The sequence below is a fragment of the Erpetoichthys calabaricus genome, chromosome 2 (assembly GCF_900747795.2).
Source record: "Erpetoichthys calabaricus chromosome 2, fErpCal1.3, whole genome shotgun sequence".
Lineage (NCBI taxonomy): Eukaryota > Metazoa > Chordata > Cladistia > Polypteriformes > Polypteridae > Erpetoichthys > Erpetoichthys calabaricus.
In genome coordinates this window covers 20,638,434-20,657,150 of record NC_041395.2, presented here as the reverse complement: position 1 = coordinate 20,657,150, position 18,717 = coordinate 20,638,434, and the positions used below count along the sequence as shown (strand labels likewise).

At 42.3% G+C, this 18,717-nt stretch overlaps 1 protein-coding gene across 1 annotated transcript; it reads left to right on the top strand.

Annotated features, from left to right (window-relative positions):
• The first annotated feature begins 15,805 nt into the window (after window positions 1-15,805).
• On the top strand, window positions 15,806-16,603 carry LOC127526519 (embryonic polyadenylate-binding protein A-like). The gene has a single exon (XM_051922089.1). The coding sequence runs from the start codon at window positions 15,806-15,808 to the stop codon at window positions 16,601-16,603; it is 798 nt and encodes a 265-aa protein (XP_051778049.1).
• Window positions 16,604-18,717: the final 2,114 nt, after the last annotated feature.

The window sequence follows — 18,717 nt, the reverse complement described above, 5'->3', positions numbered from 1 at the left end:
GCCTGGCAGATCTGACTCTGATGCTGCAGCATCTTCTCTTGGATGGCAGAAGTGTGAAAAGTCCATGTGAGGGGTGTAAGGGGTCCTGCACAATGCTGAAGGCCTTGCGGACACGGCGTTTGTGAAATATGTCCCGTAGTGAAGGGAGAGGCACCCCAATAATGTTCTCTGCTGTCTTCACTATCCTTTGCAGGCTCCTGCGGTCAGATATGTTGCAGTTGGCATACCAGACAGTGATGCAGCTGGTCATTGTGTGGCCACAGTCTGTGCATCTTGCTCAGCATTTTTATAGTGCATATTTCTGTCTGTTTTGTCTTAACTGCCTGTATTTGTTTACTTTGAATTTAAAATCAAAATGTTTAATCATCCCATTATAAAATCATACCTACTTTTTGGGCAAATGATTCTAGTGGAATCCATGTGGCCAAGTACTTTTAAATTGGATCATGTAAGTAATTCTGTTCTGAGATTTTTCCAGTAAAGATTTACAGCAGGCATGTGCAACCTTGACAGGACTATGGGCCGGATTAGAAAGTAGAAAGATTACGCGGGCCGGAGTACTTCAGGATATATATGTATTTCTGAAAATCGAAAATGCAAGAAGGCCAAAAAAAAACAACAAATATTTATTAATATATTATTTAATAAAAACTCTTTATTAATGCAACGATTGAGATTGCATGGTGGTCACAAGCTTATCAATATTAGGAGATATTGTGGACGTGGAAACTCGCAACGTGTTTTCTAGGTGCTCATCAGTAATTCGCGTCCTGGTTTTGGATTTTACGAAGTTCATCCTTGAAAAAAGTTGCTCGCATTTATAGGTGCTGCCAAATAGAGTCATTCTTTTCTGAGCAAAAGCTGTGAGCTTTGGAAACTTGTCACGTGGGAAATAGTTTTTATAAAAGTCAAGTAATTCAATATCATTGAATTTTGATTTCAGGACAAGGTTCTCTTGTAGTTCAATTAATTCCATTTGCAATGAAAGTGGAGCTAGTTCGACATCAACATCAAATGGACAAGAGAAAATTTGCAAGTTTGCTTCTTGATTTTTAAAATCACGGAACCTAGTGTTGAATTCTCCACTCAATGAATTTAATTCATTCGCAAACGATTCACAATCAAAATCTTCGTGGTTCGCAAGTGTGGGAAAATGATAAGTATTGCCTTCCTTTAATTGGCTTTCCCAGAGTCGAAGCTTATTTTGAAATGATTTTATGTGTCCATAAAGCTCATGAATCATTTGTCCCTGAGTTTGCAATTTAGCATTAAGTTCATTTAGATGTGTTGTTAGGTCGACAAGAAATGCAAGATCACACAGCCAGGGTTTGTTTTCTAGCTCAGGAATAGGTTTTCCTTTCATGTCCATGAAAAGAGATACCTCATTTCTCAAATCATAAAAACGTTTCAACATTTTTCCCTTGCTAAGCCAACGCACTTCACAATAAAATGTAAGATCTTCATGATCAGAAAGAACATCAGCCAGAAATTCTTGAAATTGGCGGTGATTTAGCGCCCTGGATTTAATGAAGTTTATACATGCAGTTATTGTGCCCATCACATGTGCAAATTTAACTGATTTTGCACATAAGTTTTGCTGGTGTATAATGCAATGCAATACCGACAAATCTTCGGTACTGATTTTGTTACTTGATAATTCGGTTTTTATTTGGGCAACAACTCCGATGTTTGGTCCAATCATCGATGGAGCTCCATCGGTGGATATTCCGCATAACTTTTCCCACTTTAAATCAAATACAGTAAAAACAGTTTTTACTTCCTGGAAAATGTCTTCACCCCTTGTTGTATTCTTCATTGGTTGGAGAGCAAGCAATTCTTCCGTACAATTGAAGCTAGCATCAACTCCGCGAATAAATATAGCCAATTGAACGGTATCGTTGGAGTCTGTACTCTCATCAAGAGCAATGGAAAATGCTTCAAATTTTGATGCAATATTTTTAATGCTTAATTTTATGTCACTGGCCATTTCGTCGATTCGTCGGGTTATTGTCCAACGAGAAAGACTTATCTTTTCCATTTCATGGCTTTTCTCTGGACACAGAACATTCGTGACTGCAGTAAAGCATTCCTTGACAAACTCGCCTTCAGAATATGGTTTTGAGTGCTTCGCAATTTTTTCGCTAACAATAAAACTTGCACGAACAATATTGTCAGCTACATCAGTATGTTTGCGGAATAACATCTGTTGTGCCGATACACATTTTTTCAAATTTTGTATCTTATCTGTTCTTAGTTTACCTTTGTAACTGTTGTAATTAGCGTGTTTTGTATTGTAGTGTCTTTTTAAATTGTATTCCTTTAAAATTGAAATACTTTCCAAGCATATCAAACAAAGAGGTTTTTCTTTCTGCATTATAAAAAAATAATCGTCAGTCCATTTCTCTTGAAATGTACGACTCTCAGCGTCCACTTTTCTCTTCTTTGTTGAAGCCATCTTAATTAGGGTTTGATTAAAAATTCACAAGTATTTGAAAGTATTGAAATGTAGGCCGATATAGCGTGAAACTCGAAACAACATGCAGATAGGTACAGCACTAGCAAAAACCATGAAAAGACTGTGCTATGCTACACACGACAGCAGAGCAGAGAGATGCAGCAGAGTCAACGACTACGTGACTATGAGCTCTTGCACACTTTAAACGTGCGACAGTTCCGGACGTGCCGTAAAAGAGGGGGAAGCACAATATAAAGTACAGTGGACCCTTGACTTACGAACTCAATTCGTTCGCGAGGGCTGGTTGTAACTCCAGTTGGTTGTAAGTCAAGACTATTTTTCCTATAAGAAATAATGGAAATACCCATAATGCGGTCCGAACCTCCCACTGCAACACTTACTTAACCTTTTCATAATAAAAAAAGGGTTGTATAATGTGCATAATTTACCAAAACACCAATAATTTTTCTAATGTACTAACCAAAAAGTAATAAAAAGTGCCTAGCCTACAAGAAACAACAATTTCATACTGTACTCACCATTTAATTTGACATCTTTGGGCTGCAGGAAGGGAGGAGGATGATAATGAAACTGAAGGCTTTTTAAAGGCTTTCTTTAACTTGCGCTCAGGCAAGTTGCAATCATTTCAATAGCTTCTTTTGCGTTAATTTTAATCTCCTCCTGCCTACAAGTTATTCTGACGAGAATTTTTCTCAGCATTTCCTTGCGATGATACAAGGAACTGTTTCTGAACTCTTCTGAGACCCCCCCCACTCCCCACTCAATGGGAACGACATGCTGAAGTGCATCCTGAAGCGCGATTGCCGCGACTGTGGAAGCTTGCTTGTCCATTGCCGGGCAGGGATATCACATGCATATCACCCATCGATATCTTTTCTGTTTGCTTTGGCTGAGAGACTCAGCACAGCTTTAAGCCGGCTGTTGCCCCAGCAACAGATAAACAGTCTTCCATACGGAGTTTGGACTTTGGCATGTCTTCTAGTTGGGGGAGGTCCCACGAGAGTTTACAAACCTGACATTTTATTGAATGAGTGCCGCATTAATAGGAATGTTTCTGTTTGTTTACAATCGCGCAAGCGGATACACGTGACCGCATTCAGGTCGTAACGCAAGATGTTGGTCGTAAATCAAAATAAAAATTTTGGTCGTAAATCAAGTTGTTCGCATGTCAAGCCGGTCGTATATCAAGGGTCGACTGTACTTCAGAAAGCACTGGCCGCATCATACTATCAAAAATAATCCAACAATACCACAAGAACAAACAGGCATCACCAAGAGGGTTAACGGGCCAGATTCAATGATATTTGGAAAAGTCGTCGCGGGCCGTATAAAATCAGTACGCGGGCCGGATTTGGCCCGCGGGCCGTAGGTTGCACATGCCTGATTTACGGTATACTCTCTAATAATGGGGGCATGCTGCATTTGATTACAGCAGGCAAGTAAGAACTTCACTGTAATCTGTACACATGACAATAATGCCCCTAAAAACTTATAAGATATTCAAAAGGGTGATGGTTAAAGGGGGGTGCAGATTCAACGGATGGCCCATAGTGGTTGGGTAGTATTGGAATGTACGTTTTATCTGCCAACAGAAGTGTCTCCTTTAAAAATAAGCAGTGCAGCCTCATTTGTAGTGTTGTAATGACCACACAGGCCTTCTGTCAGCTCAGGACAGTCAAAATAAGAAAGTCCCTTAAAAACCACAGCACACAGGAACAAGTACATTTTCTTCATTTAGCTCTTTCTCTCCCTGTGGTTGACAGATGATGTTTCTGTGGACGGCAATGTTACATTAAGCTAATAGGGAAGTGGATGGTAGGCAGTCCTTGCTTGACATTTTGCCATCTAAATCTGAAGTTCCTTTATTTAAGTCAGAACTGTTTTATAAAAAGGTGCGGTATTTTACTCTAGTAGAGAAGGAAATGGGAGTAGCTTTGCCCAGTTGGCTTTTCCTCAATGATGTTCTCCACATTCATTTACCTGATCATGTTCATCTCTGTTCTTTATTCTCTTTTTGCTATATCTCACTCATGGAAACCAAACAACTAGAAAAATATGTGTAAGATTTTCACATATAAAATTGAAGTCTGAATTTTGGGCAACCTCCATAATTACTTCCGTGCTCTTTCCAGCCTTGCTAAGATGCTGACTTTGAACCTCCAACCAAACTCACCACATCATCAAAAGACCATGATTTTCCTTACTGTCCTTAACATGAATCCATTAAGTATACCCCAGCTTTCTTACTTCCTGCTAACTATACGTTCAATTCAGTTTATTGTTGTACCAGTAACGGCACAGTGCACGATAACGTGCAGTGAATACACTTGACTTGAGCATTCCTAGTTTTCCTCCTCTTTCTCTGTATGTTTAGCATTCGTTTGCTCAGAGGTTGATGCACTTGGTCCTCCCTGAGCAGCTCTTCTTTTCTCCACCCTAGCAGCCCGGTTCTCTTCTCTTCTTCCGTCGGCATCTTTTCGCGTTAATACTGATTAAGTCAGAGTTTGTGTTGTGATTACTTAGTACGTTTTCTTTAATTTTTCAATTGAGCTGACACTTAAGTCTTGAATCTGCCTCAAGAATGATTTAAGATATGAAGAGGTAGGGGAAGTGATGGCAAAGGTGGTAGGGAATGAGAATGGTGCCCATATGCATGCGCCACACGGCCACCCTGCTGGCCGCTGCCAAGAGTTGATTCTACAATAAATTAAAATAAAAATAAAAAGACGAATAACCTTGGAGGTCAATCAATCCCCCGAAAGTGGACAGTAGACGTCATGTAGTGTATGTGTACCAAATTTTAGGTCAATTGGTCAAACGGTTTTCTTGCTACAGGTGATTTAAAATCCTGGACAGACCAACGGACAGCCACGGTAGCACATTATATAAGAAGATAGTGCTGTTTATGTAGAGTTCACTCATCACTAATAGTTTGTGCCACTGCAAGTTTGGCAAAATCGCAAAAATGTTCAGGAACTTCGCCAAACTCTGCAAAATGCATTGAAGTTGATAAGAAAGGAGGAACTTAGCTAGTTTTAAATGGATGATACTGTAATGGTGAAGTGGTCTTTTAAGTGTTTCTGAGGGGTAGGGAAGAGTCTGCCAACTATGCTGGACCGAATATAGTGGCCGAATAGTAAAGCTGAGCTGTGAGACGGCCGCACTAACCACTTCACCAGCATGTGTCAAACAACAACACCGAGCAAAATGTAACAAAGGAACACAAACTAGCAATAAGTAAAATAATAAATACTGTCACACATGCAGGTCTGATAGTTGCCCTCCTGGCTCCTCCTGGGTAAGCAATACCTCCCAATCGCTAACTGTATCGTCTCTTTCTGTTCCCACAGCACTGAGAAGACCCTCAGTGAGAGGATCTGCCTGTTCCGGTCAGCAGGGTGCATATTTGAGATGCTAACAGAAGGTCCTGTTTAATTATGGACTAATGCTCAACAAAGAGAGAGCTCCAATCCAAACTCAAAAGACATTGGTAGATTGCTGAACTGATCATATATTTGATTTATATGCGTTGTCAAGTGCTGTTTATTTCTGTTTGATTGATTAAACAGGGAAACCCAGTGGGTGCCCCATCATTTTTCTGGGTCTAGTGTAATACCTCACACAACCACAAAGTTATCTATACTGTATTTTACTGCCCATACGTGAATGGGATACATCTTCAAGGATTAAATGCTAAATGTAATTACCTGTACGCTGTCAAGTATGGGGTTTGCACAATTATTCACATTCTCTCACCATCCGTGCCCTCAGAACAGCGGATCAATAGCATGAGATGCTATGACATCACTTCTGCTACTGATAATGGACCCACTTCTTCCTCCCAGAATCACCTAAAAAGTCGCCACCACTGAAACAAGTCTGTCATCATGTTCGACTCATGTCTGAAGAAGACATTACTCTGCAGCACTAGCTGCTGTTTTGCACTCATTGTGTTTGTTTTTTTTATTTTGTACCCAACAACTTTTTAATTAGACAGGGTTCACGATCTGCTGCCCCAATTCTTTATCATTGTCCATACTGTGTATATACATTATATCATTGGGCTCACAGAGTTCCAATCTTTGGGTCACACTCCACATAGCTGGCACGTCTTGTTTCTGATCTAACTGTGCAGATACTTCACACTTTTTTTTCTTCCACCAGGAAGTTAGAAATGGTTTGTAATTAGTAATACTAGTTGGCTTCGCTTTTCTCGCCAACCCCCCTGCCTGCGCTACGTGCCAGAAACTTCGTGTCTCTGTCGCTCACGTATGTGGATTTCACTTTCACCAAACAACAAATCTTTTAATTCTCGTGGATACGCCTCTTCATTGGGAGGCAACACTACTTTTCCCTGATGGCAACATGAATTAGATGATCTATAAGTCTCCAACTTAAAGTTTAAAGCCAAACAATATCTACATACTTCTGTCATATCACCTATGTCCATATATTCGATCTCTTTTCACTTTTACCTTTTCATCAATATCGCATTGAATTTTGATTCTGTGTTTGGAATTACAACGTGACAACACAACACACTCGTATAACTACCCGTGAGTGAATATCGTTTCTTTCTCTCTACATGACTGTGTCTGACAATAGCAATGACTCAAGTGAGAAATGATTAAACCTTGTGCGTGGTTGTAAATGTTTTAGATGTGGGCAGGACTTTTCCAAATCTCTTTGCATAAAGTCTGGTCTTGCGGGGCTTGAAATTTTCTCTTGCGGGATTTCACTTTCACCAAACAACAAATCTTTTAATTCTCGTGGATAGACCTCTTCATTGGGAACAAACACTACTTTTCCCTGATGGTAACACAAATTAGATGATCTTCAAGTCTCTGACTTAAAGTTTAAATCTGAACAATATATTTGATCTCTTTTCGCTGTTCCGTTATTTCACTAAGTTAAAATTTTCATTTGTTTGCGCTAATGTGATCTTAACTATAATTTTTTTGAGACTTTCGAATTTTCATACCTCCATTATCTCTAACCTGCTCTGCATATGTATCGCACCAACGTTTTTGAATTCTTTACAACGTTCTACTTTGTCATCTACTCTTTGTCTTTTATTTCTGGTCCTGGGCGTGGTTAAATCTCTTGGCACAAATTAGTAATAAATCTTTTATTATCATTTCACAGAGTCTCAAGTGTTTGTGAAATGTGAGGTGGAGTGCATTTACTGTATTCATGCATGAGAGTTCTGGGCATGTGTAATCAGGTAGTGACATCCCCATTCAACACAGCTGCTACAGCATGTCAAGTCACGCTAGCCTCAACACATCATGAGTGTATATATATATATATATATATATATATATATATATATATATATATATATATATATTATATATATATATATAATATAAATAAATATAATATATTCATGGCATTCGAAGTCTGTGTCACAATCTGATAGTATGGGTGGTTACCTACCAGGTAACGCTTGTGGTTGGCCAGCAATCTGCTAACATCTGCCACGGTGCCCTCAGTTTGTGAGGAGCAGATCATAGAATGGTTGAAATAGTTTACTGTCAAATAAATGCAAAGTGTACGCGACACGTGTTTCGCCCTCATTCTGGGCTCATCAGGCGTACACACTCCACTGCACTCCCTCTCAGGAATCGAACCTCGGACGTCAGCGCCAGAGGCGATGCCCCTAACGTTGCGCCACGGCGTGTGGGTCGTTTATTTGACAGCATGTAGATCGGGGTAATTACATTCACGGCATTCGAAGTATATATATATATATATATATATATATAATTCACTAAGCAGCCAACCATGGCAGGCAAGACACAAGACAGAGCCTCGCCCACCAACAATTCACTAAGCAGCCGACCATGGCACACAAGACAGAGACCATGGGATACGCATGACAGAGCCACGCCTGCCAACTCACAGAGCCCCGCCCACCAACTCTAAGACCATGGGATACACACGACAGAACCCCGCCTGCCAACTCTAACCCTCCTCCCGCGTCATGGGATACGCACGACAGAGCCCCGCCCGCCAACTCTAACCCTCCTCCTGCGTAAACCCTCGCTCTCGAGGTCTGCACACTGCCTGCTCATGTGCCAGCACGCAACACCTCACCAAACACCGCCTCAGTCACTTTCGTTTTTCTGCTACAGTCCACATGCACCTCTGAGCCACGTTGACTTTTCATTGTTCTTTTCGGTTCCAGCTGCTTTTCTATATATAATCCACCAAGTCGCCCGACCATGGGATACGCACGCACGCACGACAGAGCCCCGCCCGCCAACTCTAACCCTCCTCCCGGAACACTACGACAAACTCAACACAGAACAGAAACACACTGTTGACACTGTTTTACACGCTGCATACAGCGATTCCCATCCCCGACAAACATGCTTCTTCTTAGATGGTCCTGCAGGACCAGGGAAAACCTTTGTCTACAAAACCCTTGTTCATACCATCAGAGCTCTGGGAGACATTCCTACAGCCATAGCATCTACAGGAATAGCTGCAACATTGTTACCGGGTGGACGAACTGCACATTCTGTTTTTAAAATACCATTGAGGCTGAATACTACTTCCACATGCAACATCAAACCTACCTCGCCACACGCTCAACATCTTCTGCAATCCAAATTGATAATATGGGACGAGGTGCCAATGACACATGCATACGCATTCCAGGCAGCTGACAGGTTATTACGTGACCTCACGGGTGACACGCAGCCATTTGGAGGCAATGGCTCCCGAGCACTTACTGTCGCCAGTTTCATTAACAAGCAACCTTTGTGGCGTCACATACATGTCACATACATGTTCTTATACTGATGACAAATATGAGAGCTGATGTTGGAGACGGGACAAACGGAACACCTGTGACATTGCCTTCACATTGTTTTCCTTTTATTTCTGATCCCGTTCAACTATATGGCGACATCGACTTCTCAACTGTCACTCTGGAACAACTCAGCATGCAAGCTATATAAAGCGTCACCAAAGAGGACCCGCTACACCTTAATGAACAAGTCCTGAAACTTATCCCTACTGACAAAGTGACTTTCACCAGCATTGATTCCATTGTCACAGACGATCCTGCAGATCAACTTTCATTCCCCGAAGAATTTCTTAACAGTCTTACTCCCACTTGCATGCCTCTGCATAAACCCAAAATTAAAATTGGTTCAGTCATCATGCTTCTCAGAAACCTCATGCCAGCAAAAGGTCTCTGTAATGGCACTAGACTTTTTGTTACCAGCATTCACCGCAATGTACTGGAGTGTAAAACTATCGCAGCTGCTACCTGACAAACTGTCCTTATTCCCCGGATATCCCTGACCCCATCAGATTCAAATTTGCCTTTTACTTTTACACACAGACAATTTCCTGTTAGATTGGCCTTTGCAATGACAATTAATAAGGCACAGGGACAAACTTTCAAAAAGATACAGTATGCCTGTATCTGCCAGAACCAGTGTTCAGTCACGGATAATTGTATGTTGCCCTCTCCAGAGTTCCATCTTTTCATTCACTCACAGTCGTATCCTCATACCCGCCCCATTTGGACAACTGTGTCTTTCAGGAAGTGTTCACCAATCAATACAATTATGCGGCGTATGCTACACAGCGGGTAGGCTAGTAGTAAGTAATGCAGCATAGATGTAAATTTTGATCTGTTTTATGGTTTATATTATGCAGATTTTGTTTTAAATGTTTTCTGTTCATTTCAGTATATTTTGAGAAAGTTATATTTTTTATCCATCTCATTCTTTGTTTATGCGACGTATTAGTAGCCATCATGTGACCACAATTGTCTGTGTGGTTATGTCAAAAGACATGGCTTATCCCTTAGTTGGATGAAATTTAATAAAAAACAATTGTAGTGTTAGTTAGCTTTCAAACAAGTAAGACCTTGTGTCTGGTTTCATTTCAGTTATTAAATTCCTTTCTGCCTTTGACTTTGTTTTTGTCCTTGAGTTTTGCTTTCCTGATTATTTGATCATCGGAGGTGACTGAGTGCAGAGGGTGCAGACCTATAAATACCTGGGAGTGCAGCTGGATGATAAATTGGACTGGACTGCCAATACTGATGCTCTGTGCAAGAGAGGACAGAGCCGACTGTACTTCCTCAGAAGGCTGTCGTCCTTCAACATCTGCAATAAGATGCTGCAGATGTTCTATCAAACGGTTGTGGTGAGCGCCCTCTTCTATGCGGTGGTGTGCTGGGGTGGCAGCATTAAGAAGAAGGACACCTCACACCTGGACAAACTGGTGAGGAAGGCAGGCTCTATTGTAGGCACGGAGCTGGACAGTTTGACATCTGTGGCCGAGTAACGGGCGCTGAGCAGGCTCCTGTCTATCATGGAGAATCCACTGCATCCACTGAACAGGATCATCTCCAGACAGAGGAGCAGCTTCAGCGACAGACTGCTGTCACCGTCCTGCTCCACTGACAGACTGAGGAGATCGTTCCTCCCCCAACTCTTCAATTCCACCGGGGGGGGGGGGGTAAAACGTTAACATTATACAAAGTTATTGACTGTTATACCTGCCTTACACTCTCCACCTTGCACTTTTTAACTTGCACTGTGTTTTTATTGCTCTTTAATTAATATTATTTATCAGTATGTTGCTGCTGGAGTTTGTGAATTTCCCCTTGGGGATTAATAAAGTATCTATCTAAATTCCCCAACCACCACGCTCAACATAACGATCAAGTGTCCATGTGCTGAAATTTCCAAGAGGGAAACGTTTGAAGAAACAAATGAGTGTCCATGGTCTGAAAATGACTGAGGGGTATCCCTACCCTACGGCCTATGAAATGACCAAATGTCCAATTGTGTCCCCCTGTTCTTGATGAACACATTTTAAAGTAAAAGTCTCCATCCGCTCGTCTAATTCCTTTCATAATTTTAAACACTTCAGTTTTGTCTCTTCTTAATTTTCTTTTGCTTAAACTGTAAACCCTTAACAAGTTTCCCACTGTGTCCCCATGTTCTTGATGGACTCATTTTAAAGTCACTGTTTTGATCTACTGGACTAATTCTCTTCATAATTTTAAACACGTCAATCAGGTCACCTCTTAATCTTCTTTTGTTTAAACTGTAAAGGCTCAGCTCTTTTAATCTTTCCTTGTAACTCACCCTGTAGCCCTGGAATCAGCCTTCTTGCCCTTCTCTGGACTTTGTCCAGCACTGTTCTGTCCTTTTTGTAGCCTGAAGACCACAACTACACACAGTACTCCAGATGAGCTTTAGCATAACCTCCTTGGAATTGTACTCAATGCATTAGGGCACAGAAGGCTTCTCAATGGCTTCAGAACACTGTCTTGTAGTTGATAGTGTCAAGTCCACTACGACTCTTAACTCCTATTCGTGAGGTGTATTTTTGATTTTCAGACCTACCATTGTGTATTCAAACCTCACATTTTCACTTCATACGTGTAATTCTTTACATTTACTTACATTAAATTTCATCTGTGAATTTCCCATTGGGATTAATAAACTATCTATCTATCTATCTATCTATCTATCTATCTATCTATCTATCTATCTATCTATCTATCTGCCACAAATCTATCTGCCCTGTATGCTCTCCAATTCCCTCTGTAATGATTCTAGATTATCTTCCAGTCCGCCTAGGTTGGTATCATCTACAGACTTGTTATTTATATTCCTATCCAATTCATTTATATTTATTACAAATAGCAGCAGCCCCAGCACTGACCCCTGCTGGTCACCACTCTTAACATCGGCCAGTTCTGATGAGGTTCCTCACCCCATCACCCTCTGCTTCCTGTGTCTGAGACAGTTCTGCACCCATCTACACACCACACCCTGAACTCCCACTTCTTTTAGTTTGATGTCCACCTTCTCACGAGCACTTTATCAAATACTGCCTGACAGACAAAATAAATACTATCGTATGCTCCACTCTGATCATCTAATTTTCTTTGTTCCTCATTGAATTCTAGCATGTTGGTAAAACATGACCTTCCTTGTCTGAACTCATGCTGACTGTTCAGTAAAACTGCTCTTCTTGCCAGGCGTCGCTCAATCTTTTCCTTAATAGTTCCTTACATTAATAAAATAAAAAAATGTGGTCTGCTCTTCGTTTAAGTCACAATTCTAGATAACTCCTCTGGACACTTGGGGGCGCTGTTACCTCGTGAAACCCAACAGACAGATGCTCTGGACACAGGTTTAAAAACACCAAGAAGATTTTTAATCTTTTTCTTCTCTGTAGTGCCTCCAAAGCACCACTTCCACAGCACACACTAATCAACACAATACTTTTCCTCCTCTCCTCCCAGCAAGCTCTGTCACACTCCCTCCCAACTCCAGCTCACTTGCTGGGTCTTCACCAGTCCTTTATATAGTCCTTGACCCGGAAGTACTTCTGTCCTTCCATCCATGTAACATGTGAGCACTTCCGGGACAGATGAAGAGTTGTATTGTTTCTTCAGCCCGGAAGTACTTCTGTCCTTCCGTCCCCATGACTTGGGAGTACTTCCCGGGCTGTATGGGAAACAGAAATCCCCGTGTCTCCCTGCAGCGTCACCTGGTGGCACCCACGGTACTCAGCAAGGCTGTGAAGCCGAACTCCATATCCCATAGTGCCCTGCAGGAAGCTGGGGCACCACTATGCTGCAGGGAAGTCGCCATCTAGTGTCCTGGGAATGTCAGCCAGGTTGAGCTGCCGGCCGTCCATCACACTCCAACGTGACTAAAGTAATAACACACACACACTTGGACTTTTCTTGTCTTTATTCAGCATATTAAGTCATCATTCATGCTGCAGGTTGGAACAAGTGACCATGTGTGGATGACTTCTCCAAAACCTAACTGGAGATGGTGTATCAAGTAAGGAGATGAGTTTGCAATTGTGGGTTGCACAAGTTCATCGTCCTTTAAATAAAGGCACACACGGCCCGCTTACTGAAAAATCTTTTCTCCTCAAGAAAGTCTAATAAGTGTGCATCATGCCTCGATCTAAACAACTGTCACAGGACATTAGAAGACGCATCATGAAGATGCCTGAAGCTGAACTACCAAAGCATTGTTAAAGACCTAAGTGCTCATCAGTCCACTGTAGGACAAATTGTCTACAAATGGAGAAAATTCAGGACTGTGGCTAACCTCCCTAGGAGTAGATAGATAGATAGATAGATACTTTATTAATCCCAAGGGGAAATTCACATACTCCAGCAGCACCTTACTGATACAAAAAAAAAACAATATTAAATTTAAGATTGATAATAATGCAAGTTAAAACAGACAATAACTTTATGTAATGTTAACGTTTACCCCCCCGGGTGGAACTGAAGAGTCGCATAGTGTGGTGGAGGAACGATCTCCTTAGTCTGTCAGTGGAGCAGGACAGTGACAGCAGTCTGTCGCTGAAGCTGCTCCTCTGTCTGGAGATGACACTGTTTAGTGGATGCAGTGGATTTTCAATAATTGATAGGAGCCTGCTGAGCGTCCATCGCTCTGCCACAGATGTCAAGCTGTCATGTTATAGAGATCACTGTAAAAGCACAATTGGCAATCCTAAAAGAAGTGAAAAAGAACCCAAAAGTAGCAACAAAAGACTTCCAAAAAAGTCTGCAATCTGTGAACGTCTTGTCCACTATCAGTAAAATACTGAATAAGAGTGGTGTTCATGGAAGAAAACACAAAGAAAACCACTGCTGTCAAAAAATACATTGCAACATGTATCATGTTTTCTCAAGGCGACCTAAATGTTACACAACACTTTTGGGGAAAAATGTTCTTTGGAAAGGCTGCAGGGATCTGTGGTGTCCGGGGTGACCTTCTCCAGGCTGGTGGTAAGGCTGTCCTCCTGGCATTGCAAGCAATCTTTGCTTCCATTTGGGAGACTAGCATCATCCCAACTGACTGGAAAACGGGACTTGTCATCCCTATCTGGAAAGGGAAGGGTGATGGCCTGGATTGCAGCAACTACAGGGGGATAACATCGCTCTCGTGCAAGGTAAGATCTTTGCTAGGGTCATCTTCAATAGAATCTGTGATCACTTGCTCACCTACCAGCGACTGGAACAGTCTGGTTTTACGCCTAAGAAGCCATATCCTGGCACTGAGGGTTCTCATGGAGCGCAAACATGAATATTGGCAGAGTTTCTTTGCAGCCTTTGTCAATTTTCGCAAAGTGTTCAACTCAGTTGATCAAGCTGCCCTGTGGGACCTCCTGAGGGTTCACGGGATCCCCTCAAGGTTGCTGGATATCTGTACACTGGTACTATGAGTGCTGTGAAGAGTGGAGGCAGGACTTCTACATTTTTTCCCAGTTGATTCTGGGGTTCTGTTCCTACTCTGTTCAATGCTTGTATGGACAATGTGTTGGGCAGAGTCGTGGGGTCCAGCGGCTGTGGGGCATCTGTTGGTGAAGAAAGATTCACGGATCTTGGCTTTTCTGATGATGCTGTGATCTTCATTGAGTCAATGGAGGCTCTGATTGGGGCTCTCGAGAGACTGAGTGAGGAGTCTTGAGTGTCTGGGAGTTCGAGTGTCCTGATAAAAACCAACATCCAGGCCGTTAATGACCTCTTGGGCACGGCCTTCAGCAGTGTGTCTGTCTGCGGAGAGAGTGACGACCTCATCGAGAGGTTTACTTACTCAGCAGTGACATTCATGTCTCTGGTGACTCTTCCAATGAAGTCAGTAGACGGATTGGGAGAGCATGGGGGGTCATGAGGTTGCTGGAAAGGGGTGTGTGGCGCTCTTGATATCTCTGCAAAAGGACGAAGGTCCAAATCTTTAGAGTCCTGGTGCTTCCTGTCTTGCTATATGGTTGTGAGACATGGACGCTATCCAGTGACCTGAGACAAAGACTGGACTCCTTTGGCACTGTGTCTCTCCGGAAAATCCTTGGGTTCCGCTGGTTTAATTTTGTGTTGCTCATGGAGTCCCAAATGAGGCACATGGCCTGCATTGTGAGGGAGCGTCAGTTACGGTACTACGACCATGTGGCGTGTTTCCCCGAACGTGATCCGGCTCACAGGATCCCTCACAGGACAAAAACGGTAAAAAGTAAAGGCAGCCTTTAACTGTCTTACACATTAGTAAGGCATTGACACATCTGTCCTGCTGAATGCTATAGCCTTTCTCTTTGAGAAACTGTCTGTGATGTCATAATAGCAGAGCTCCGCCCACATATGGGTGGGGCCCCATGCTCCAAGTTGATAAATAATCCAGAGAGAGCAGAGGAGCCCATTTGACTTGGAGAAGTGTCACTGGCAGGTGCCCTCGATTCACAAAGAGTTCATCTTATTTATTTCTTCATCTCGCCTCTTTTGCTCCAACTACAGTTTTTGGAAAGCAGCTTGGAAAAATGTCACTATCCGGCCAGTCATCTTCCCTCTCAGACGATAAACCTGAAATTGCCCCGGATGGCTTAAATTTTAATACAATCAGTGGTCAGCCATTGCAGTCTGTTGGGCCACAGCAGGATTACAGCAGTTGCAAAGCTGGACGAATTTGCATTGGAAACCTAGAAAAATCGGTCACCACTGATGACATCCACAATATATTTTCTGCATTTGGGAAAATCCTGTCATGTCGGGTGTTTGCCGATGAACATGGGTCAAGGGGTTATGGATATGTGCACTTTGAGAGCCGGGAGGCTGAAGAGAAAGCTGTCCAGAAGCTGAACGGCATGCTGCTAAATGGCCAGAAGGTCATAATTGGCCACTACTTGTCAAGCAGAGAGCGAGATCCTAATAACAAACCTTTAGAGCTGGACAGAAGTGAAAACAAGGAAAACACGGCCAAAAATGCAGCTGTCAAACAGCCTGAGGCAGAGCCAGGAGCAGAGACCATGAATTTCAATGTGATCAAAGGAAAGCCCACGCAAAGTGTCTCGCCTCAGCATGAAGTCCTGCTGAATAACTGTAAGGCTGGAAAAATCTGCATTGGAAACCTGGAGAAGTCCATCGACAGCAAAGATATTTACAACACCTTCTCTGCATTTGGAAACATCCTCTCCTGTCGGGTGTTTGCAGATGAGAATGGATCCAGGGGTTTTGGTTATGTTCATTTTGAGGATCAGGAAGCAGCCCAGAAGGCCGTCCAGAAGCTGAATGGTATGCTTTTCAATGATCAGAAAGTGGTTATTGGACATTACTTGTAACCTGAAGGGTTGACTTCAGAAGTGGGTAGACCTGAACAAGGATTTAGCTAAAGATGAGCAGACTGTGGGAAGGAATTGAGCAATGCATGGCCAGCCTCCATCCGAGTTTGTGAAACCTATGAAAGGGATAGAGGGATGGACACATCCGTGGCTTCTTAACTCTTTCGTAAGGGTCACACAGAAGTCGAAAAAGGTCAACTCTGTGACATGAAGCTCGGTCTCCGGAGCATTGTTCATGTCTTCTTAAAAAAGTTGATTTGGGTCTGTGAGAGCATCATGTCTAACTGCAAGAAGAGGACAGCTCACATCTCGGTAAATGGGTGCTCGCATTTCCTTTCCCCAAAACTGATATGGGTGCCATGCCAAAGGGGACTGTTGGCATCCTGGGGTCCAGCACATGTGCACGTGTTGCCTAAGGACATGTTGTGATGAGGATGCGGTTAAGGTAGTCAGCACTGGAAAGCAGCATTTCTTTTGCTGATTAGAGTTTTATTTACAGTTCTTTATAAGGAGAACATTTCCTCTGGACCCTTCTGCCATTAAGACTTCAGTCCTTTTCTGTACTATGAAGATTGTCTTCCTAAATTCTTATTATTCTCCTTCCATCTTTTGTATATTACAGCTATTTATTATTCACTGGTATGATACAAATGAAAATTAGTCCCACTTATCCTCTACAGCAGTGTTTTGGGACCTAATTTCCCCCAAGTATGTGTCTTTGTGACTGACCAAGGTCCCCCTTTGGTGAATCAAGTGTGGTCATCAGAGTTGGGTGAAGGGAGTAAAGGGGGGGTGGGCGGAGTAAAGGGGGGCCCAACCCACCCTGCCCTGCCCTAACTCACTGCTATTCTAGCAACGTGCCATCCACCAGTGAAAGCCCAGTGGTTGAGAAGCGCTGCTGTATGTTACCTGGTTGAGTGCTTTAACAGTCCAATACCCTTCATCTAGTTTAGCCTCTGCTGTCTTTCACTTCAGTTCGGCAACAGTGGCTTTTATCTAGAAAGATGGACCCCCACCATCTTTGTCTTCCTGTACAGTAACTAGTGCTGCATCACTTGCTGTTAGACGATTTGGAGCTCCGAGTTGTGACGTTTCACCTTCCCATTTCAGTGCAGCCATCTGGGTTTCTGGTCGGCATAATCAGAACTACTTGAGGTCCATCCATCCATTATCCAACCCGCCATATCCTAGCTACAGGGTCATGAGTGATTTATTACTTGGTCTGAAAAACAAAATCAAAGATAAACTGCATTTTCATGATAATAAAAAGAAAACTGAATATGTTAAATTTGTATAGCTTCTTATTCTAAATGCAATTCAACCAAAAATGGTTGTTTTTATTTAATACAATTGACCAAGGTGAGTGTTACGTCACAACTCTCAGAATTGGAGTAGCTTTGTTTTCTCTGACTTGTTAGTCTATAAATTTAACGTATTATTCTTCATTATTGTAGCTCCACGTGAAATCTCGCATTTCCTCTCAGCCCCACAGCACGTGAATGCGGCGTTCGTCTCCTGTCGATCATTCGAGAATATTTTCTTCGAGTTAGGTGGCACCATTTTTTTTTTTTGTCTTTAAAGATCAGTAACCGCCATTGTTTTTTCCATAATTGTTTGCATTTATATAGCGCTTTTCTCATTACTCAAAGCGCTCAGCAATTGCAGGGCTTTGCTGAAGGGCCCAACAGAGCAGAGTCCCCTTTGGCATTTACGGGATTCGAACCGGCAACCTTCCGATTGTCAGCGCAGATCCCGAGCCTCAGAGCCACCACTCCGCAGTAAGATAATGTCCATCTTTTATTCTAGTAAAATCCGATAACAACCAACATATTTTCTTCTTAATTATCGATTAACGCCCAATGGCCTTTCATCTAAAAACTAAACGGGTTTCGCTGTTCAGTTGAATATAGTAACACACACTGTCCACTATTGTTAAATGAATAAATGTCATCCCTCTGTATCAGAACATTCACAAATAATTCTTTTGTTGGAAACCCCAACATATTTTGGATATTAGCTTAAAGCTAAAGATGAGAGATTTCCATTTTTTACGTAACTAAACTGACACCATTGTTTGTCTGACAACGCCGCGTTGTTTTTTTGTTTTTTTCCTC

What these genes read in the sequence shown, in the direction of transcription:
- LOC127526519 (XM_051922089.1), top strand. Translation starts at nt 15,806, where the DNA reads ATGTCACTATCCGGCCAGTCATCTTCCCTCTCAGACGATAAACCTGAA.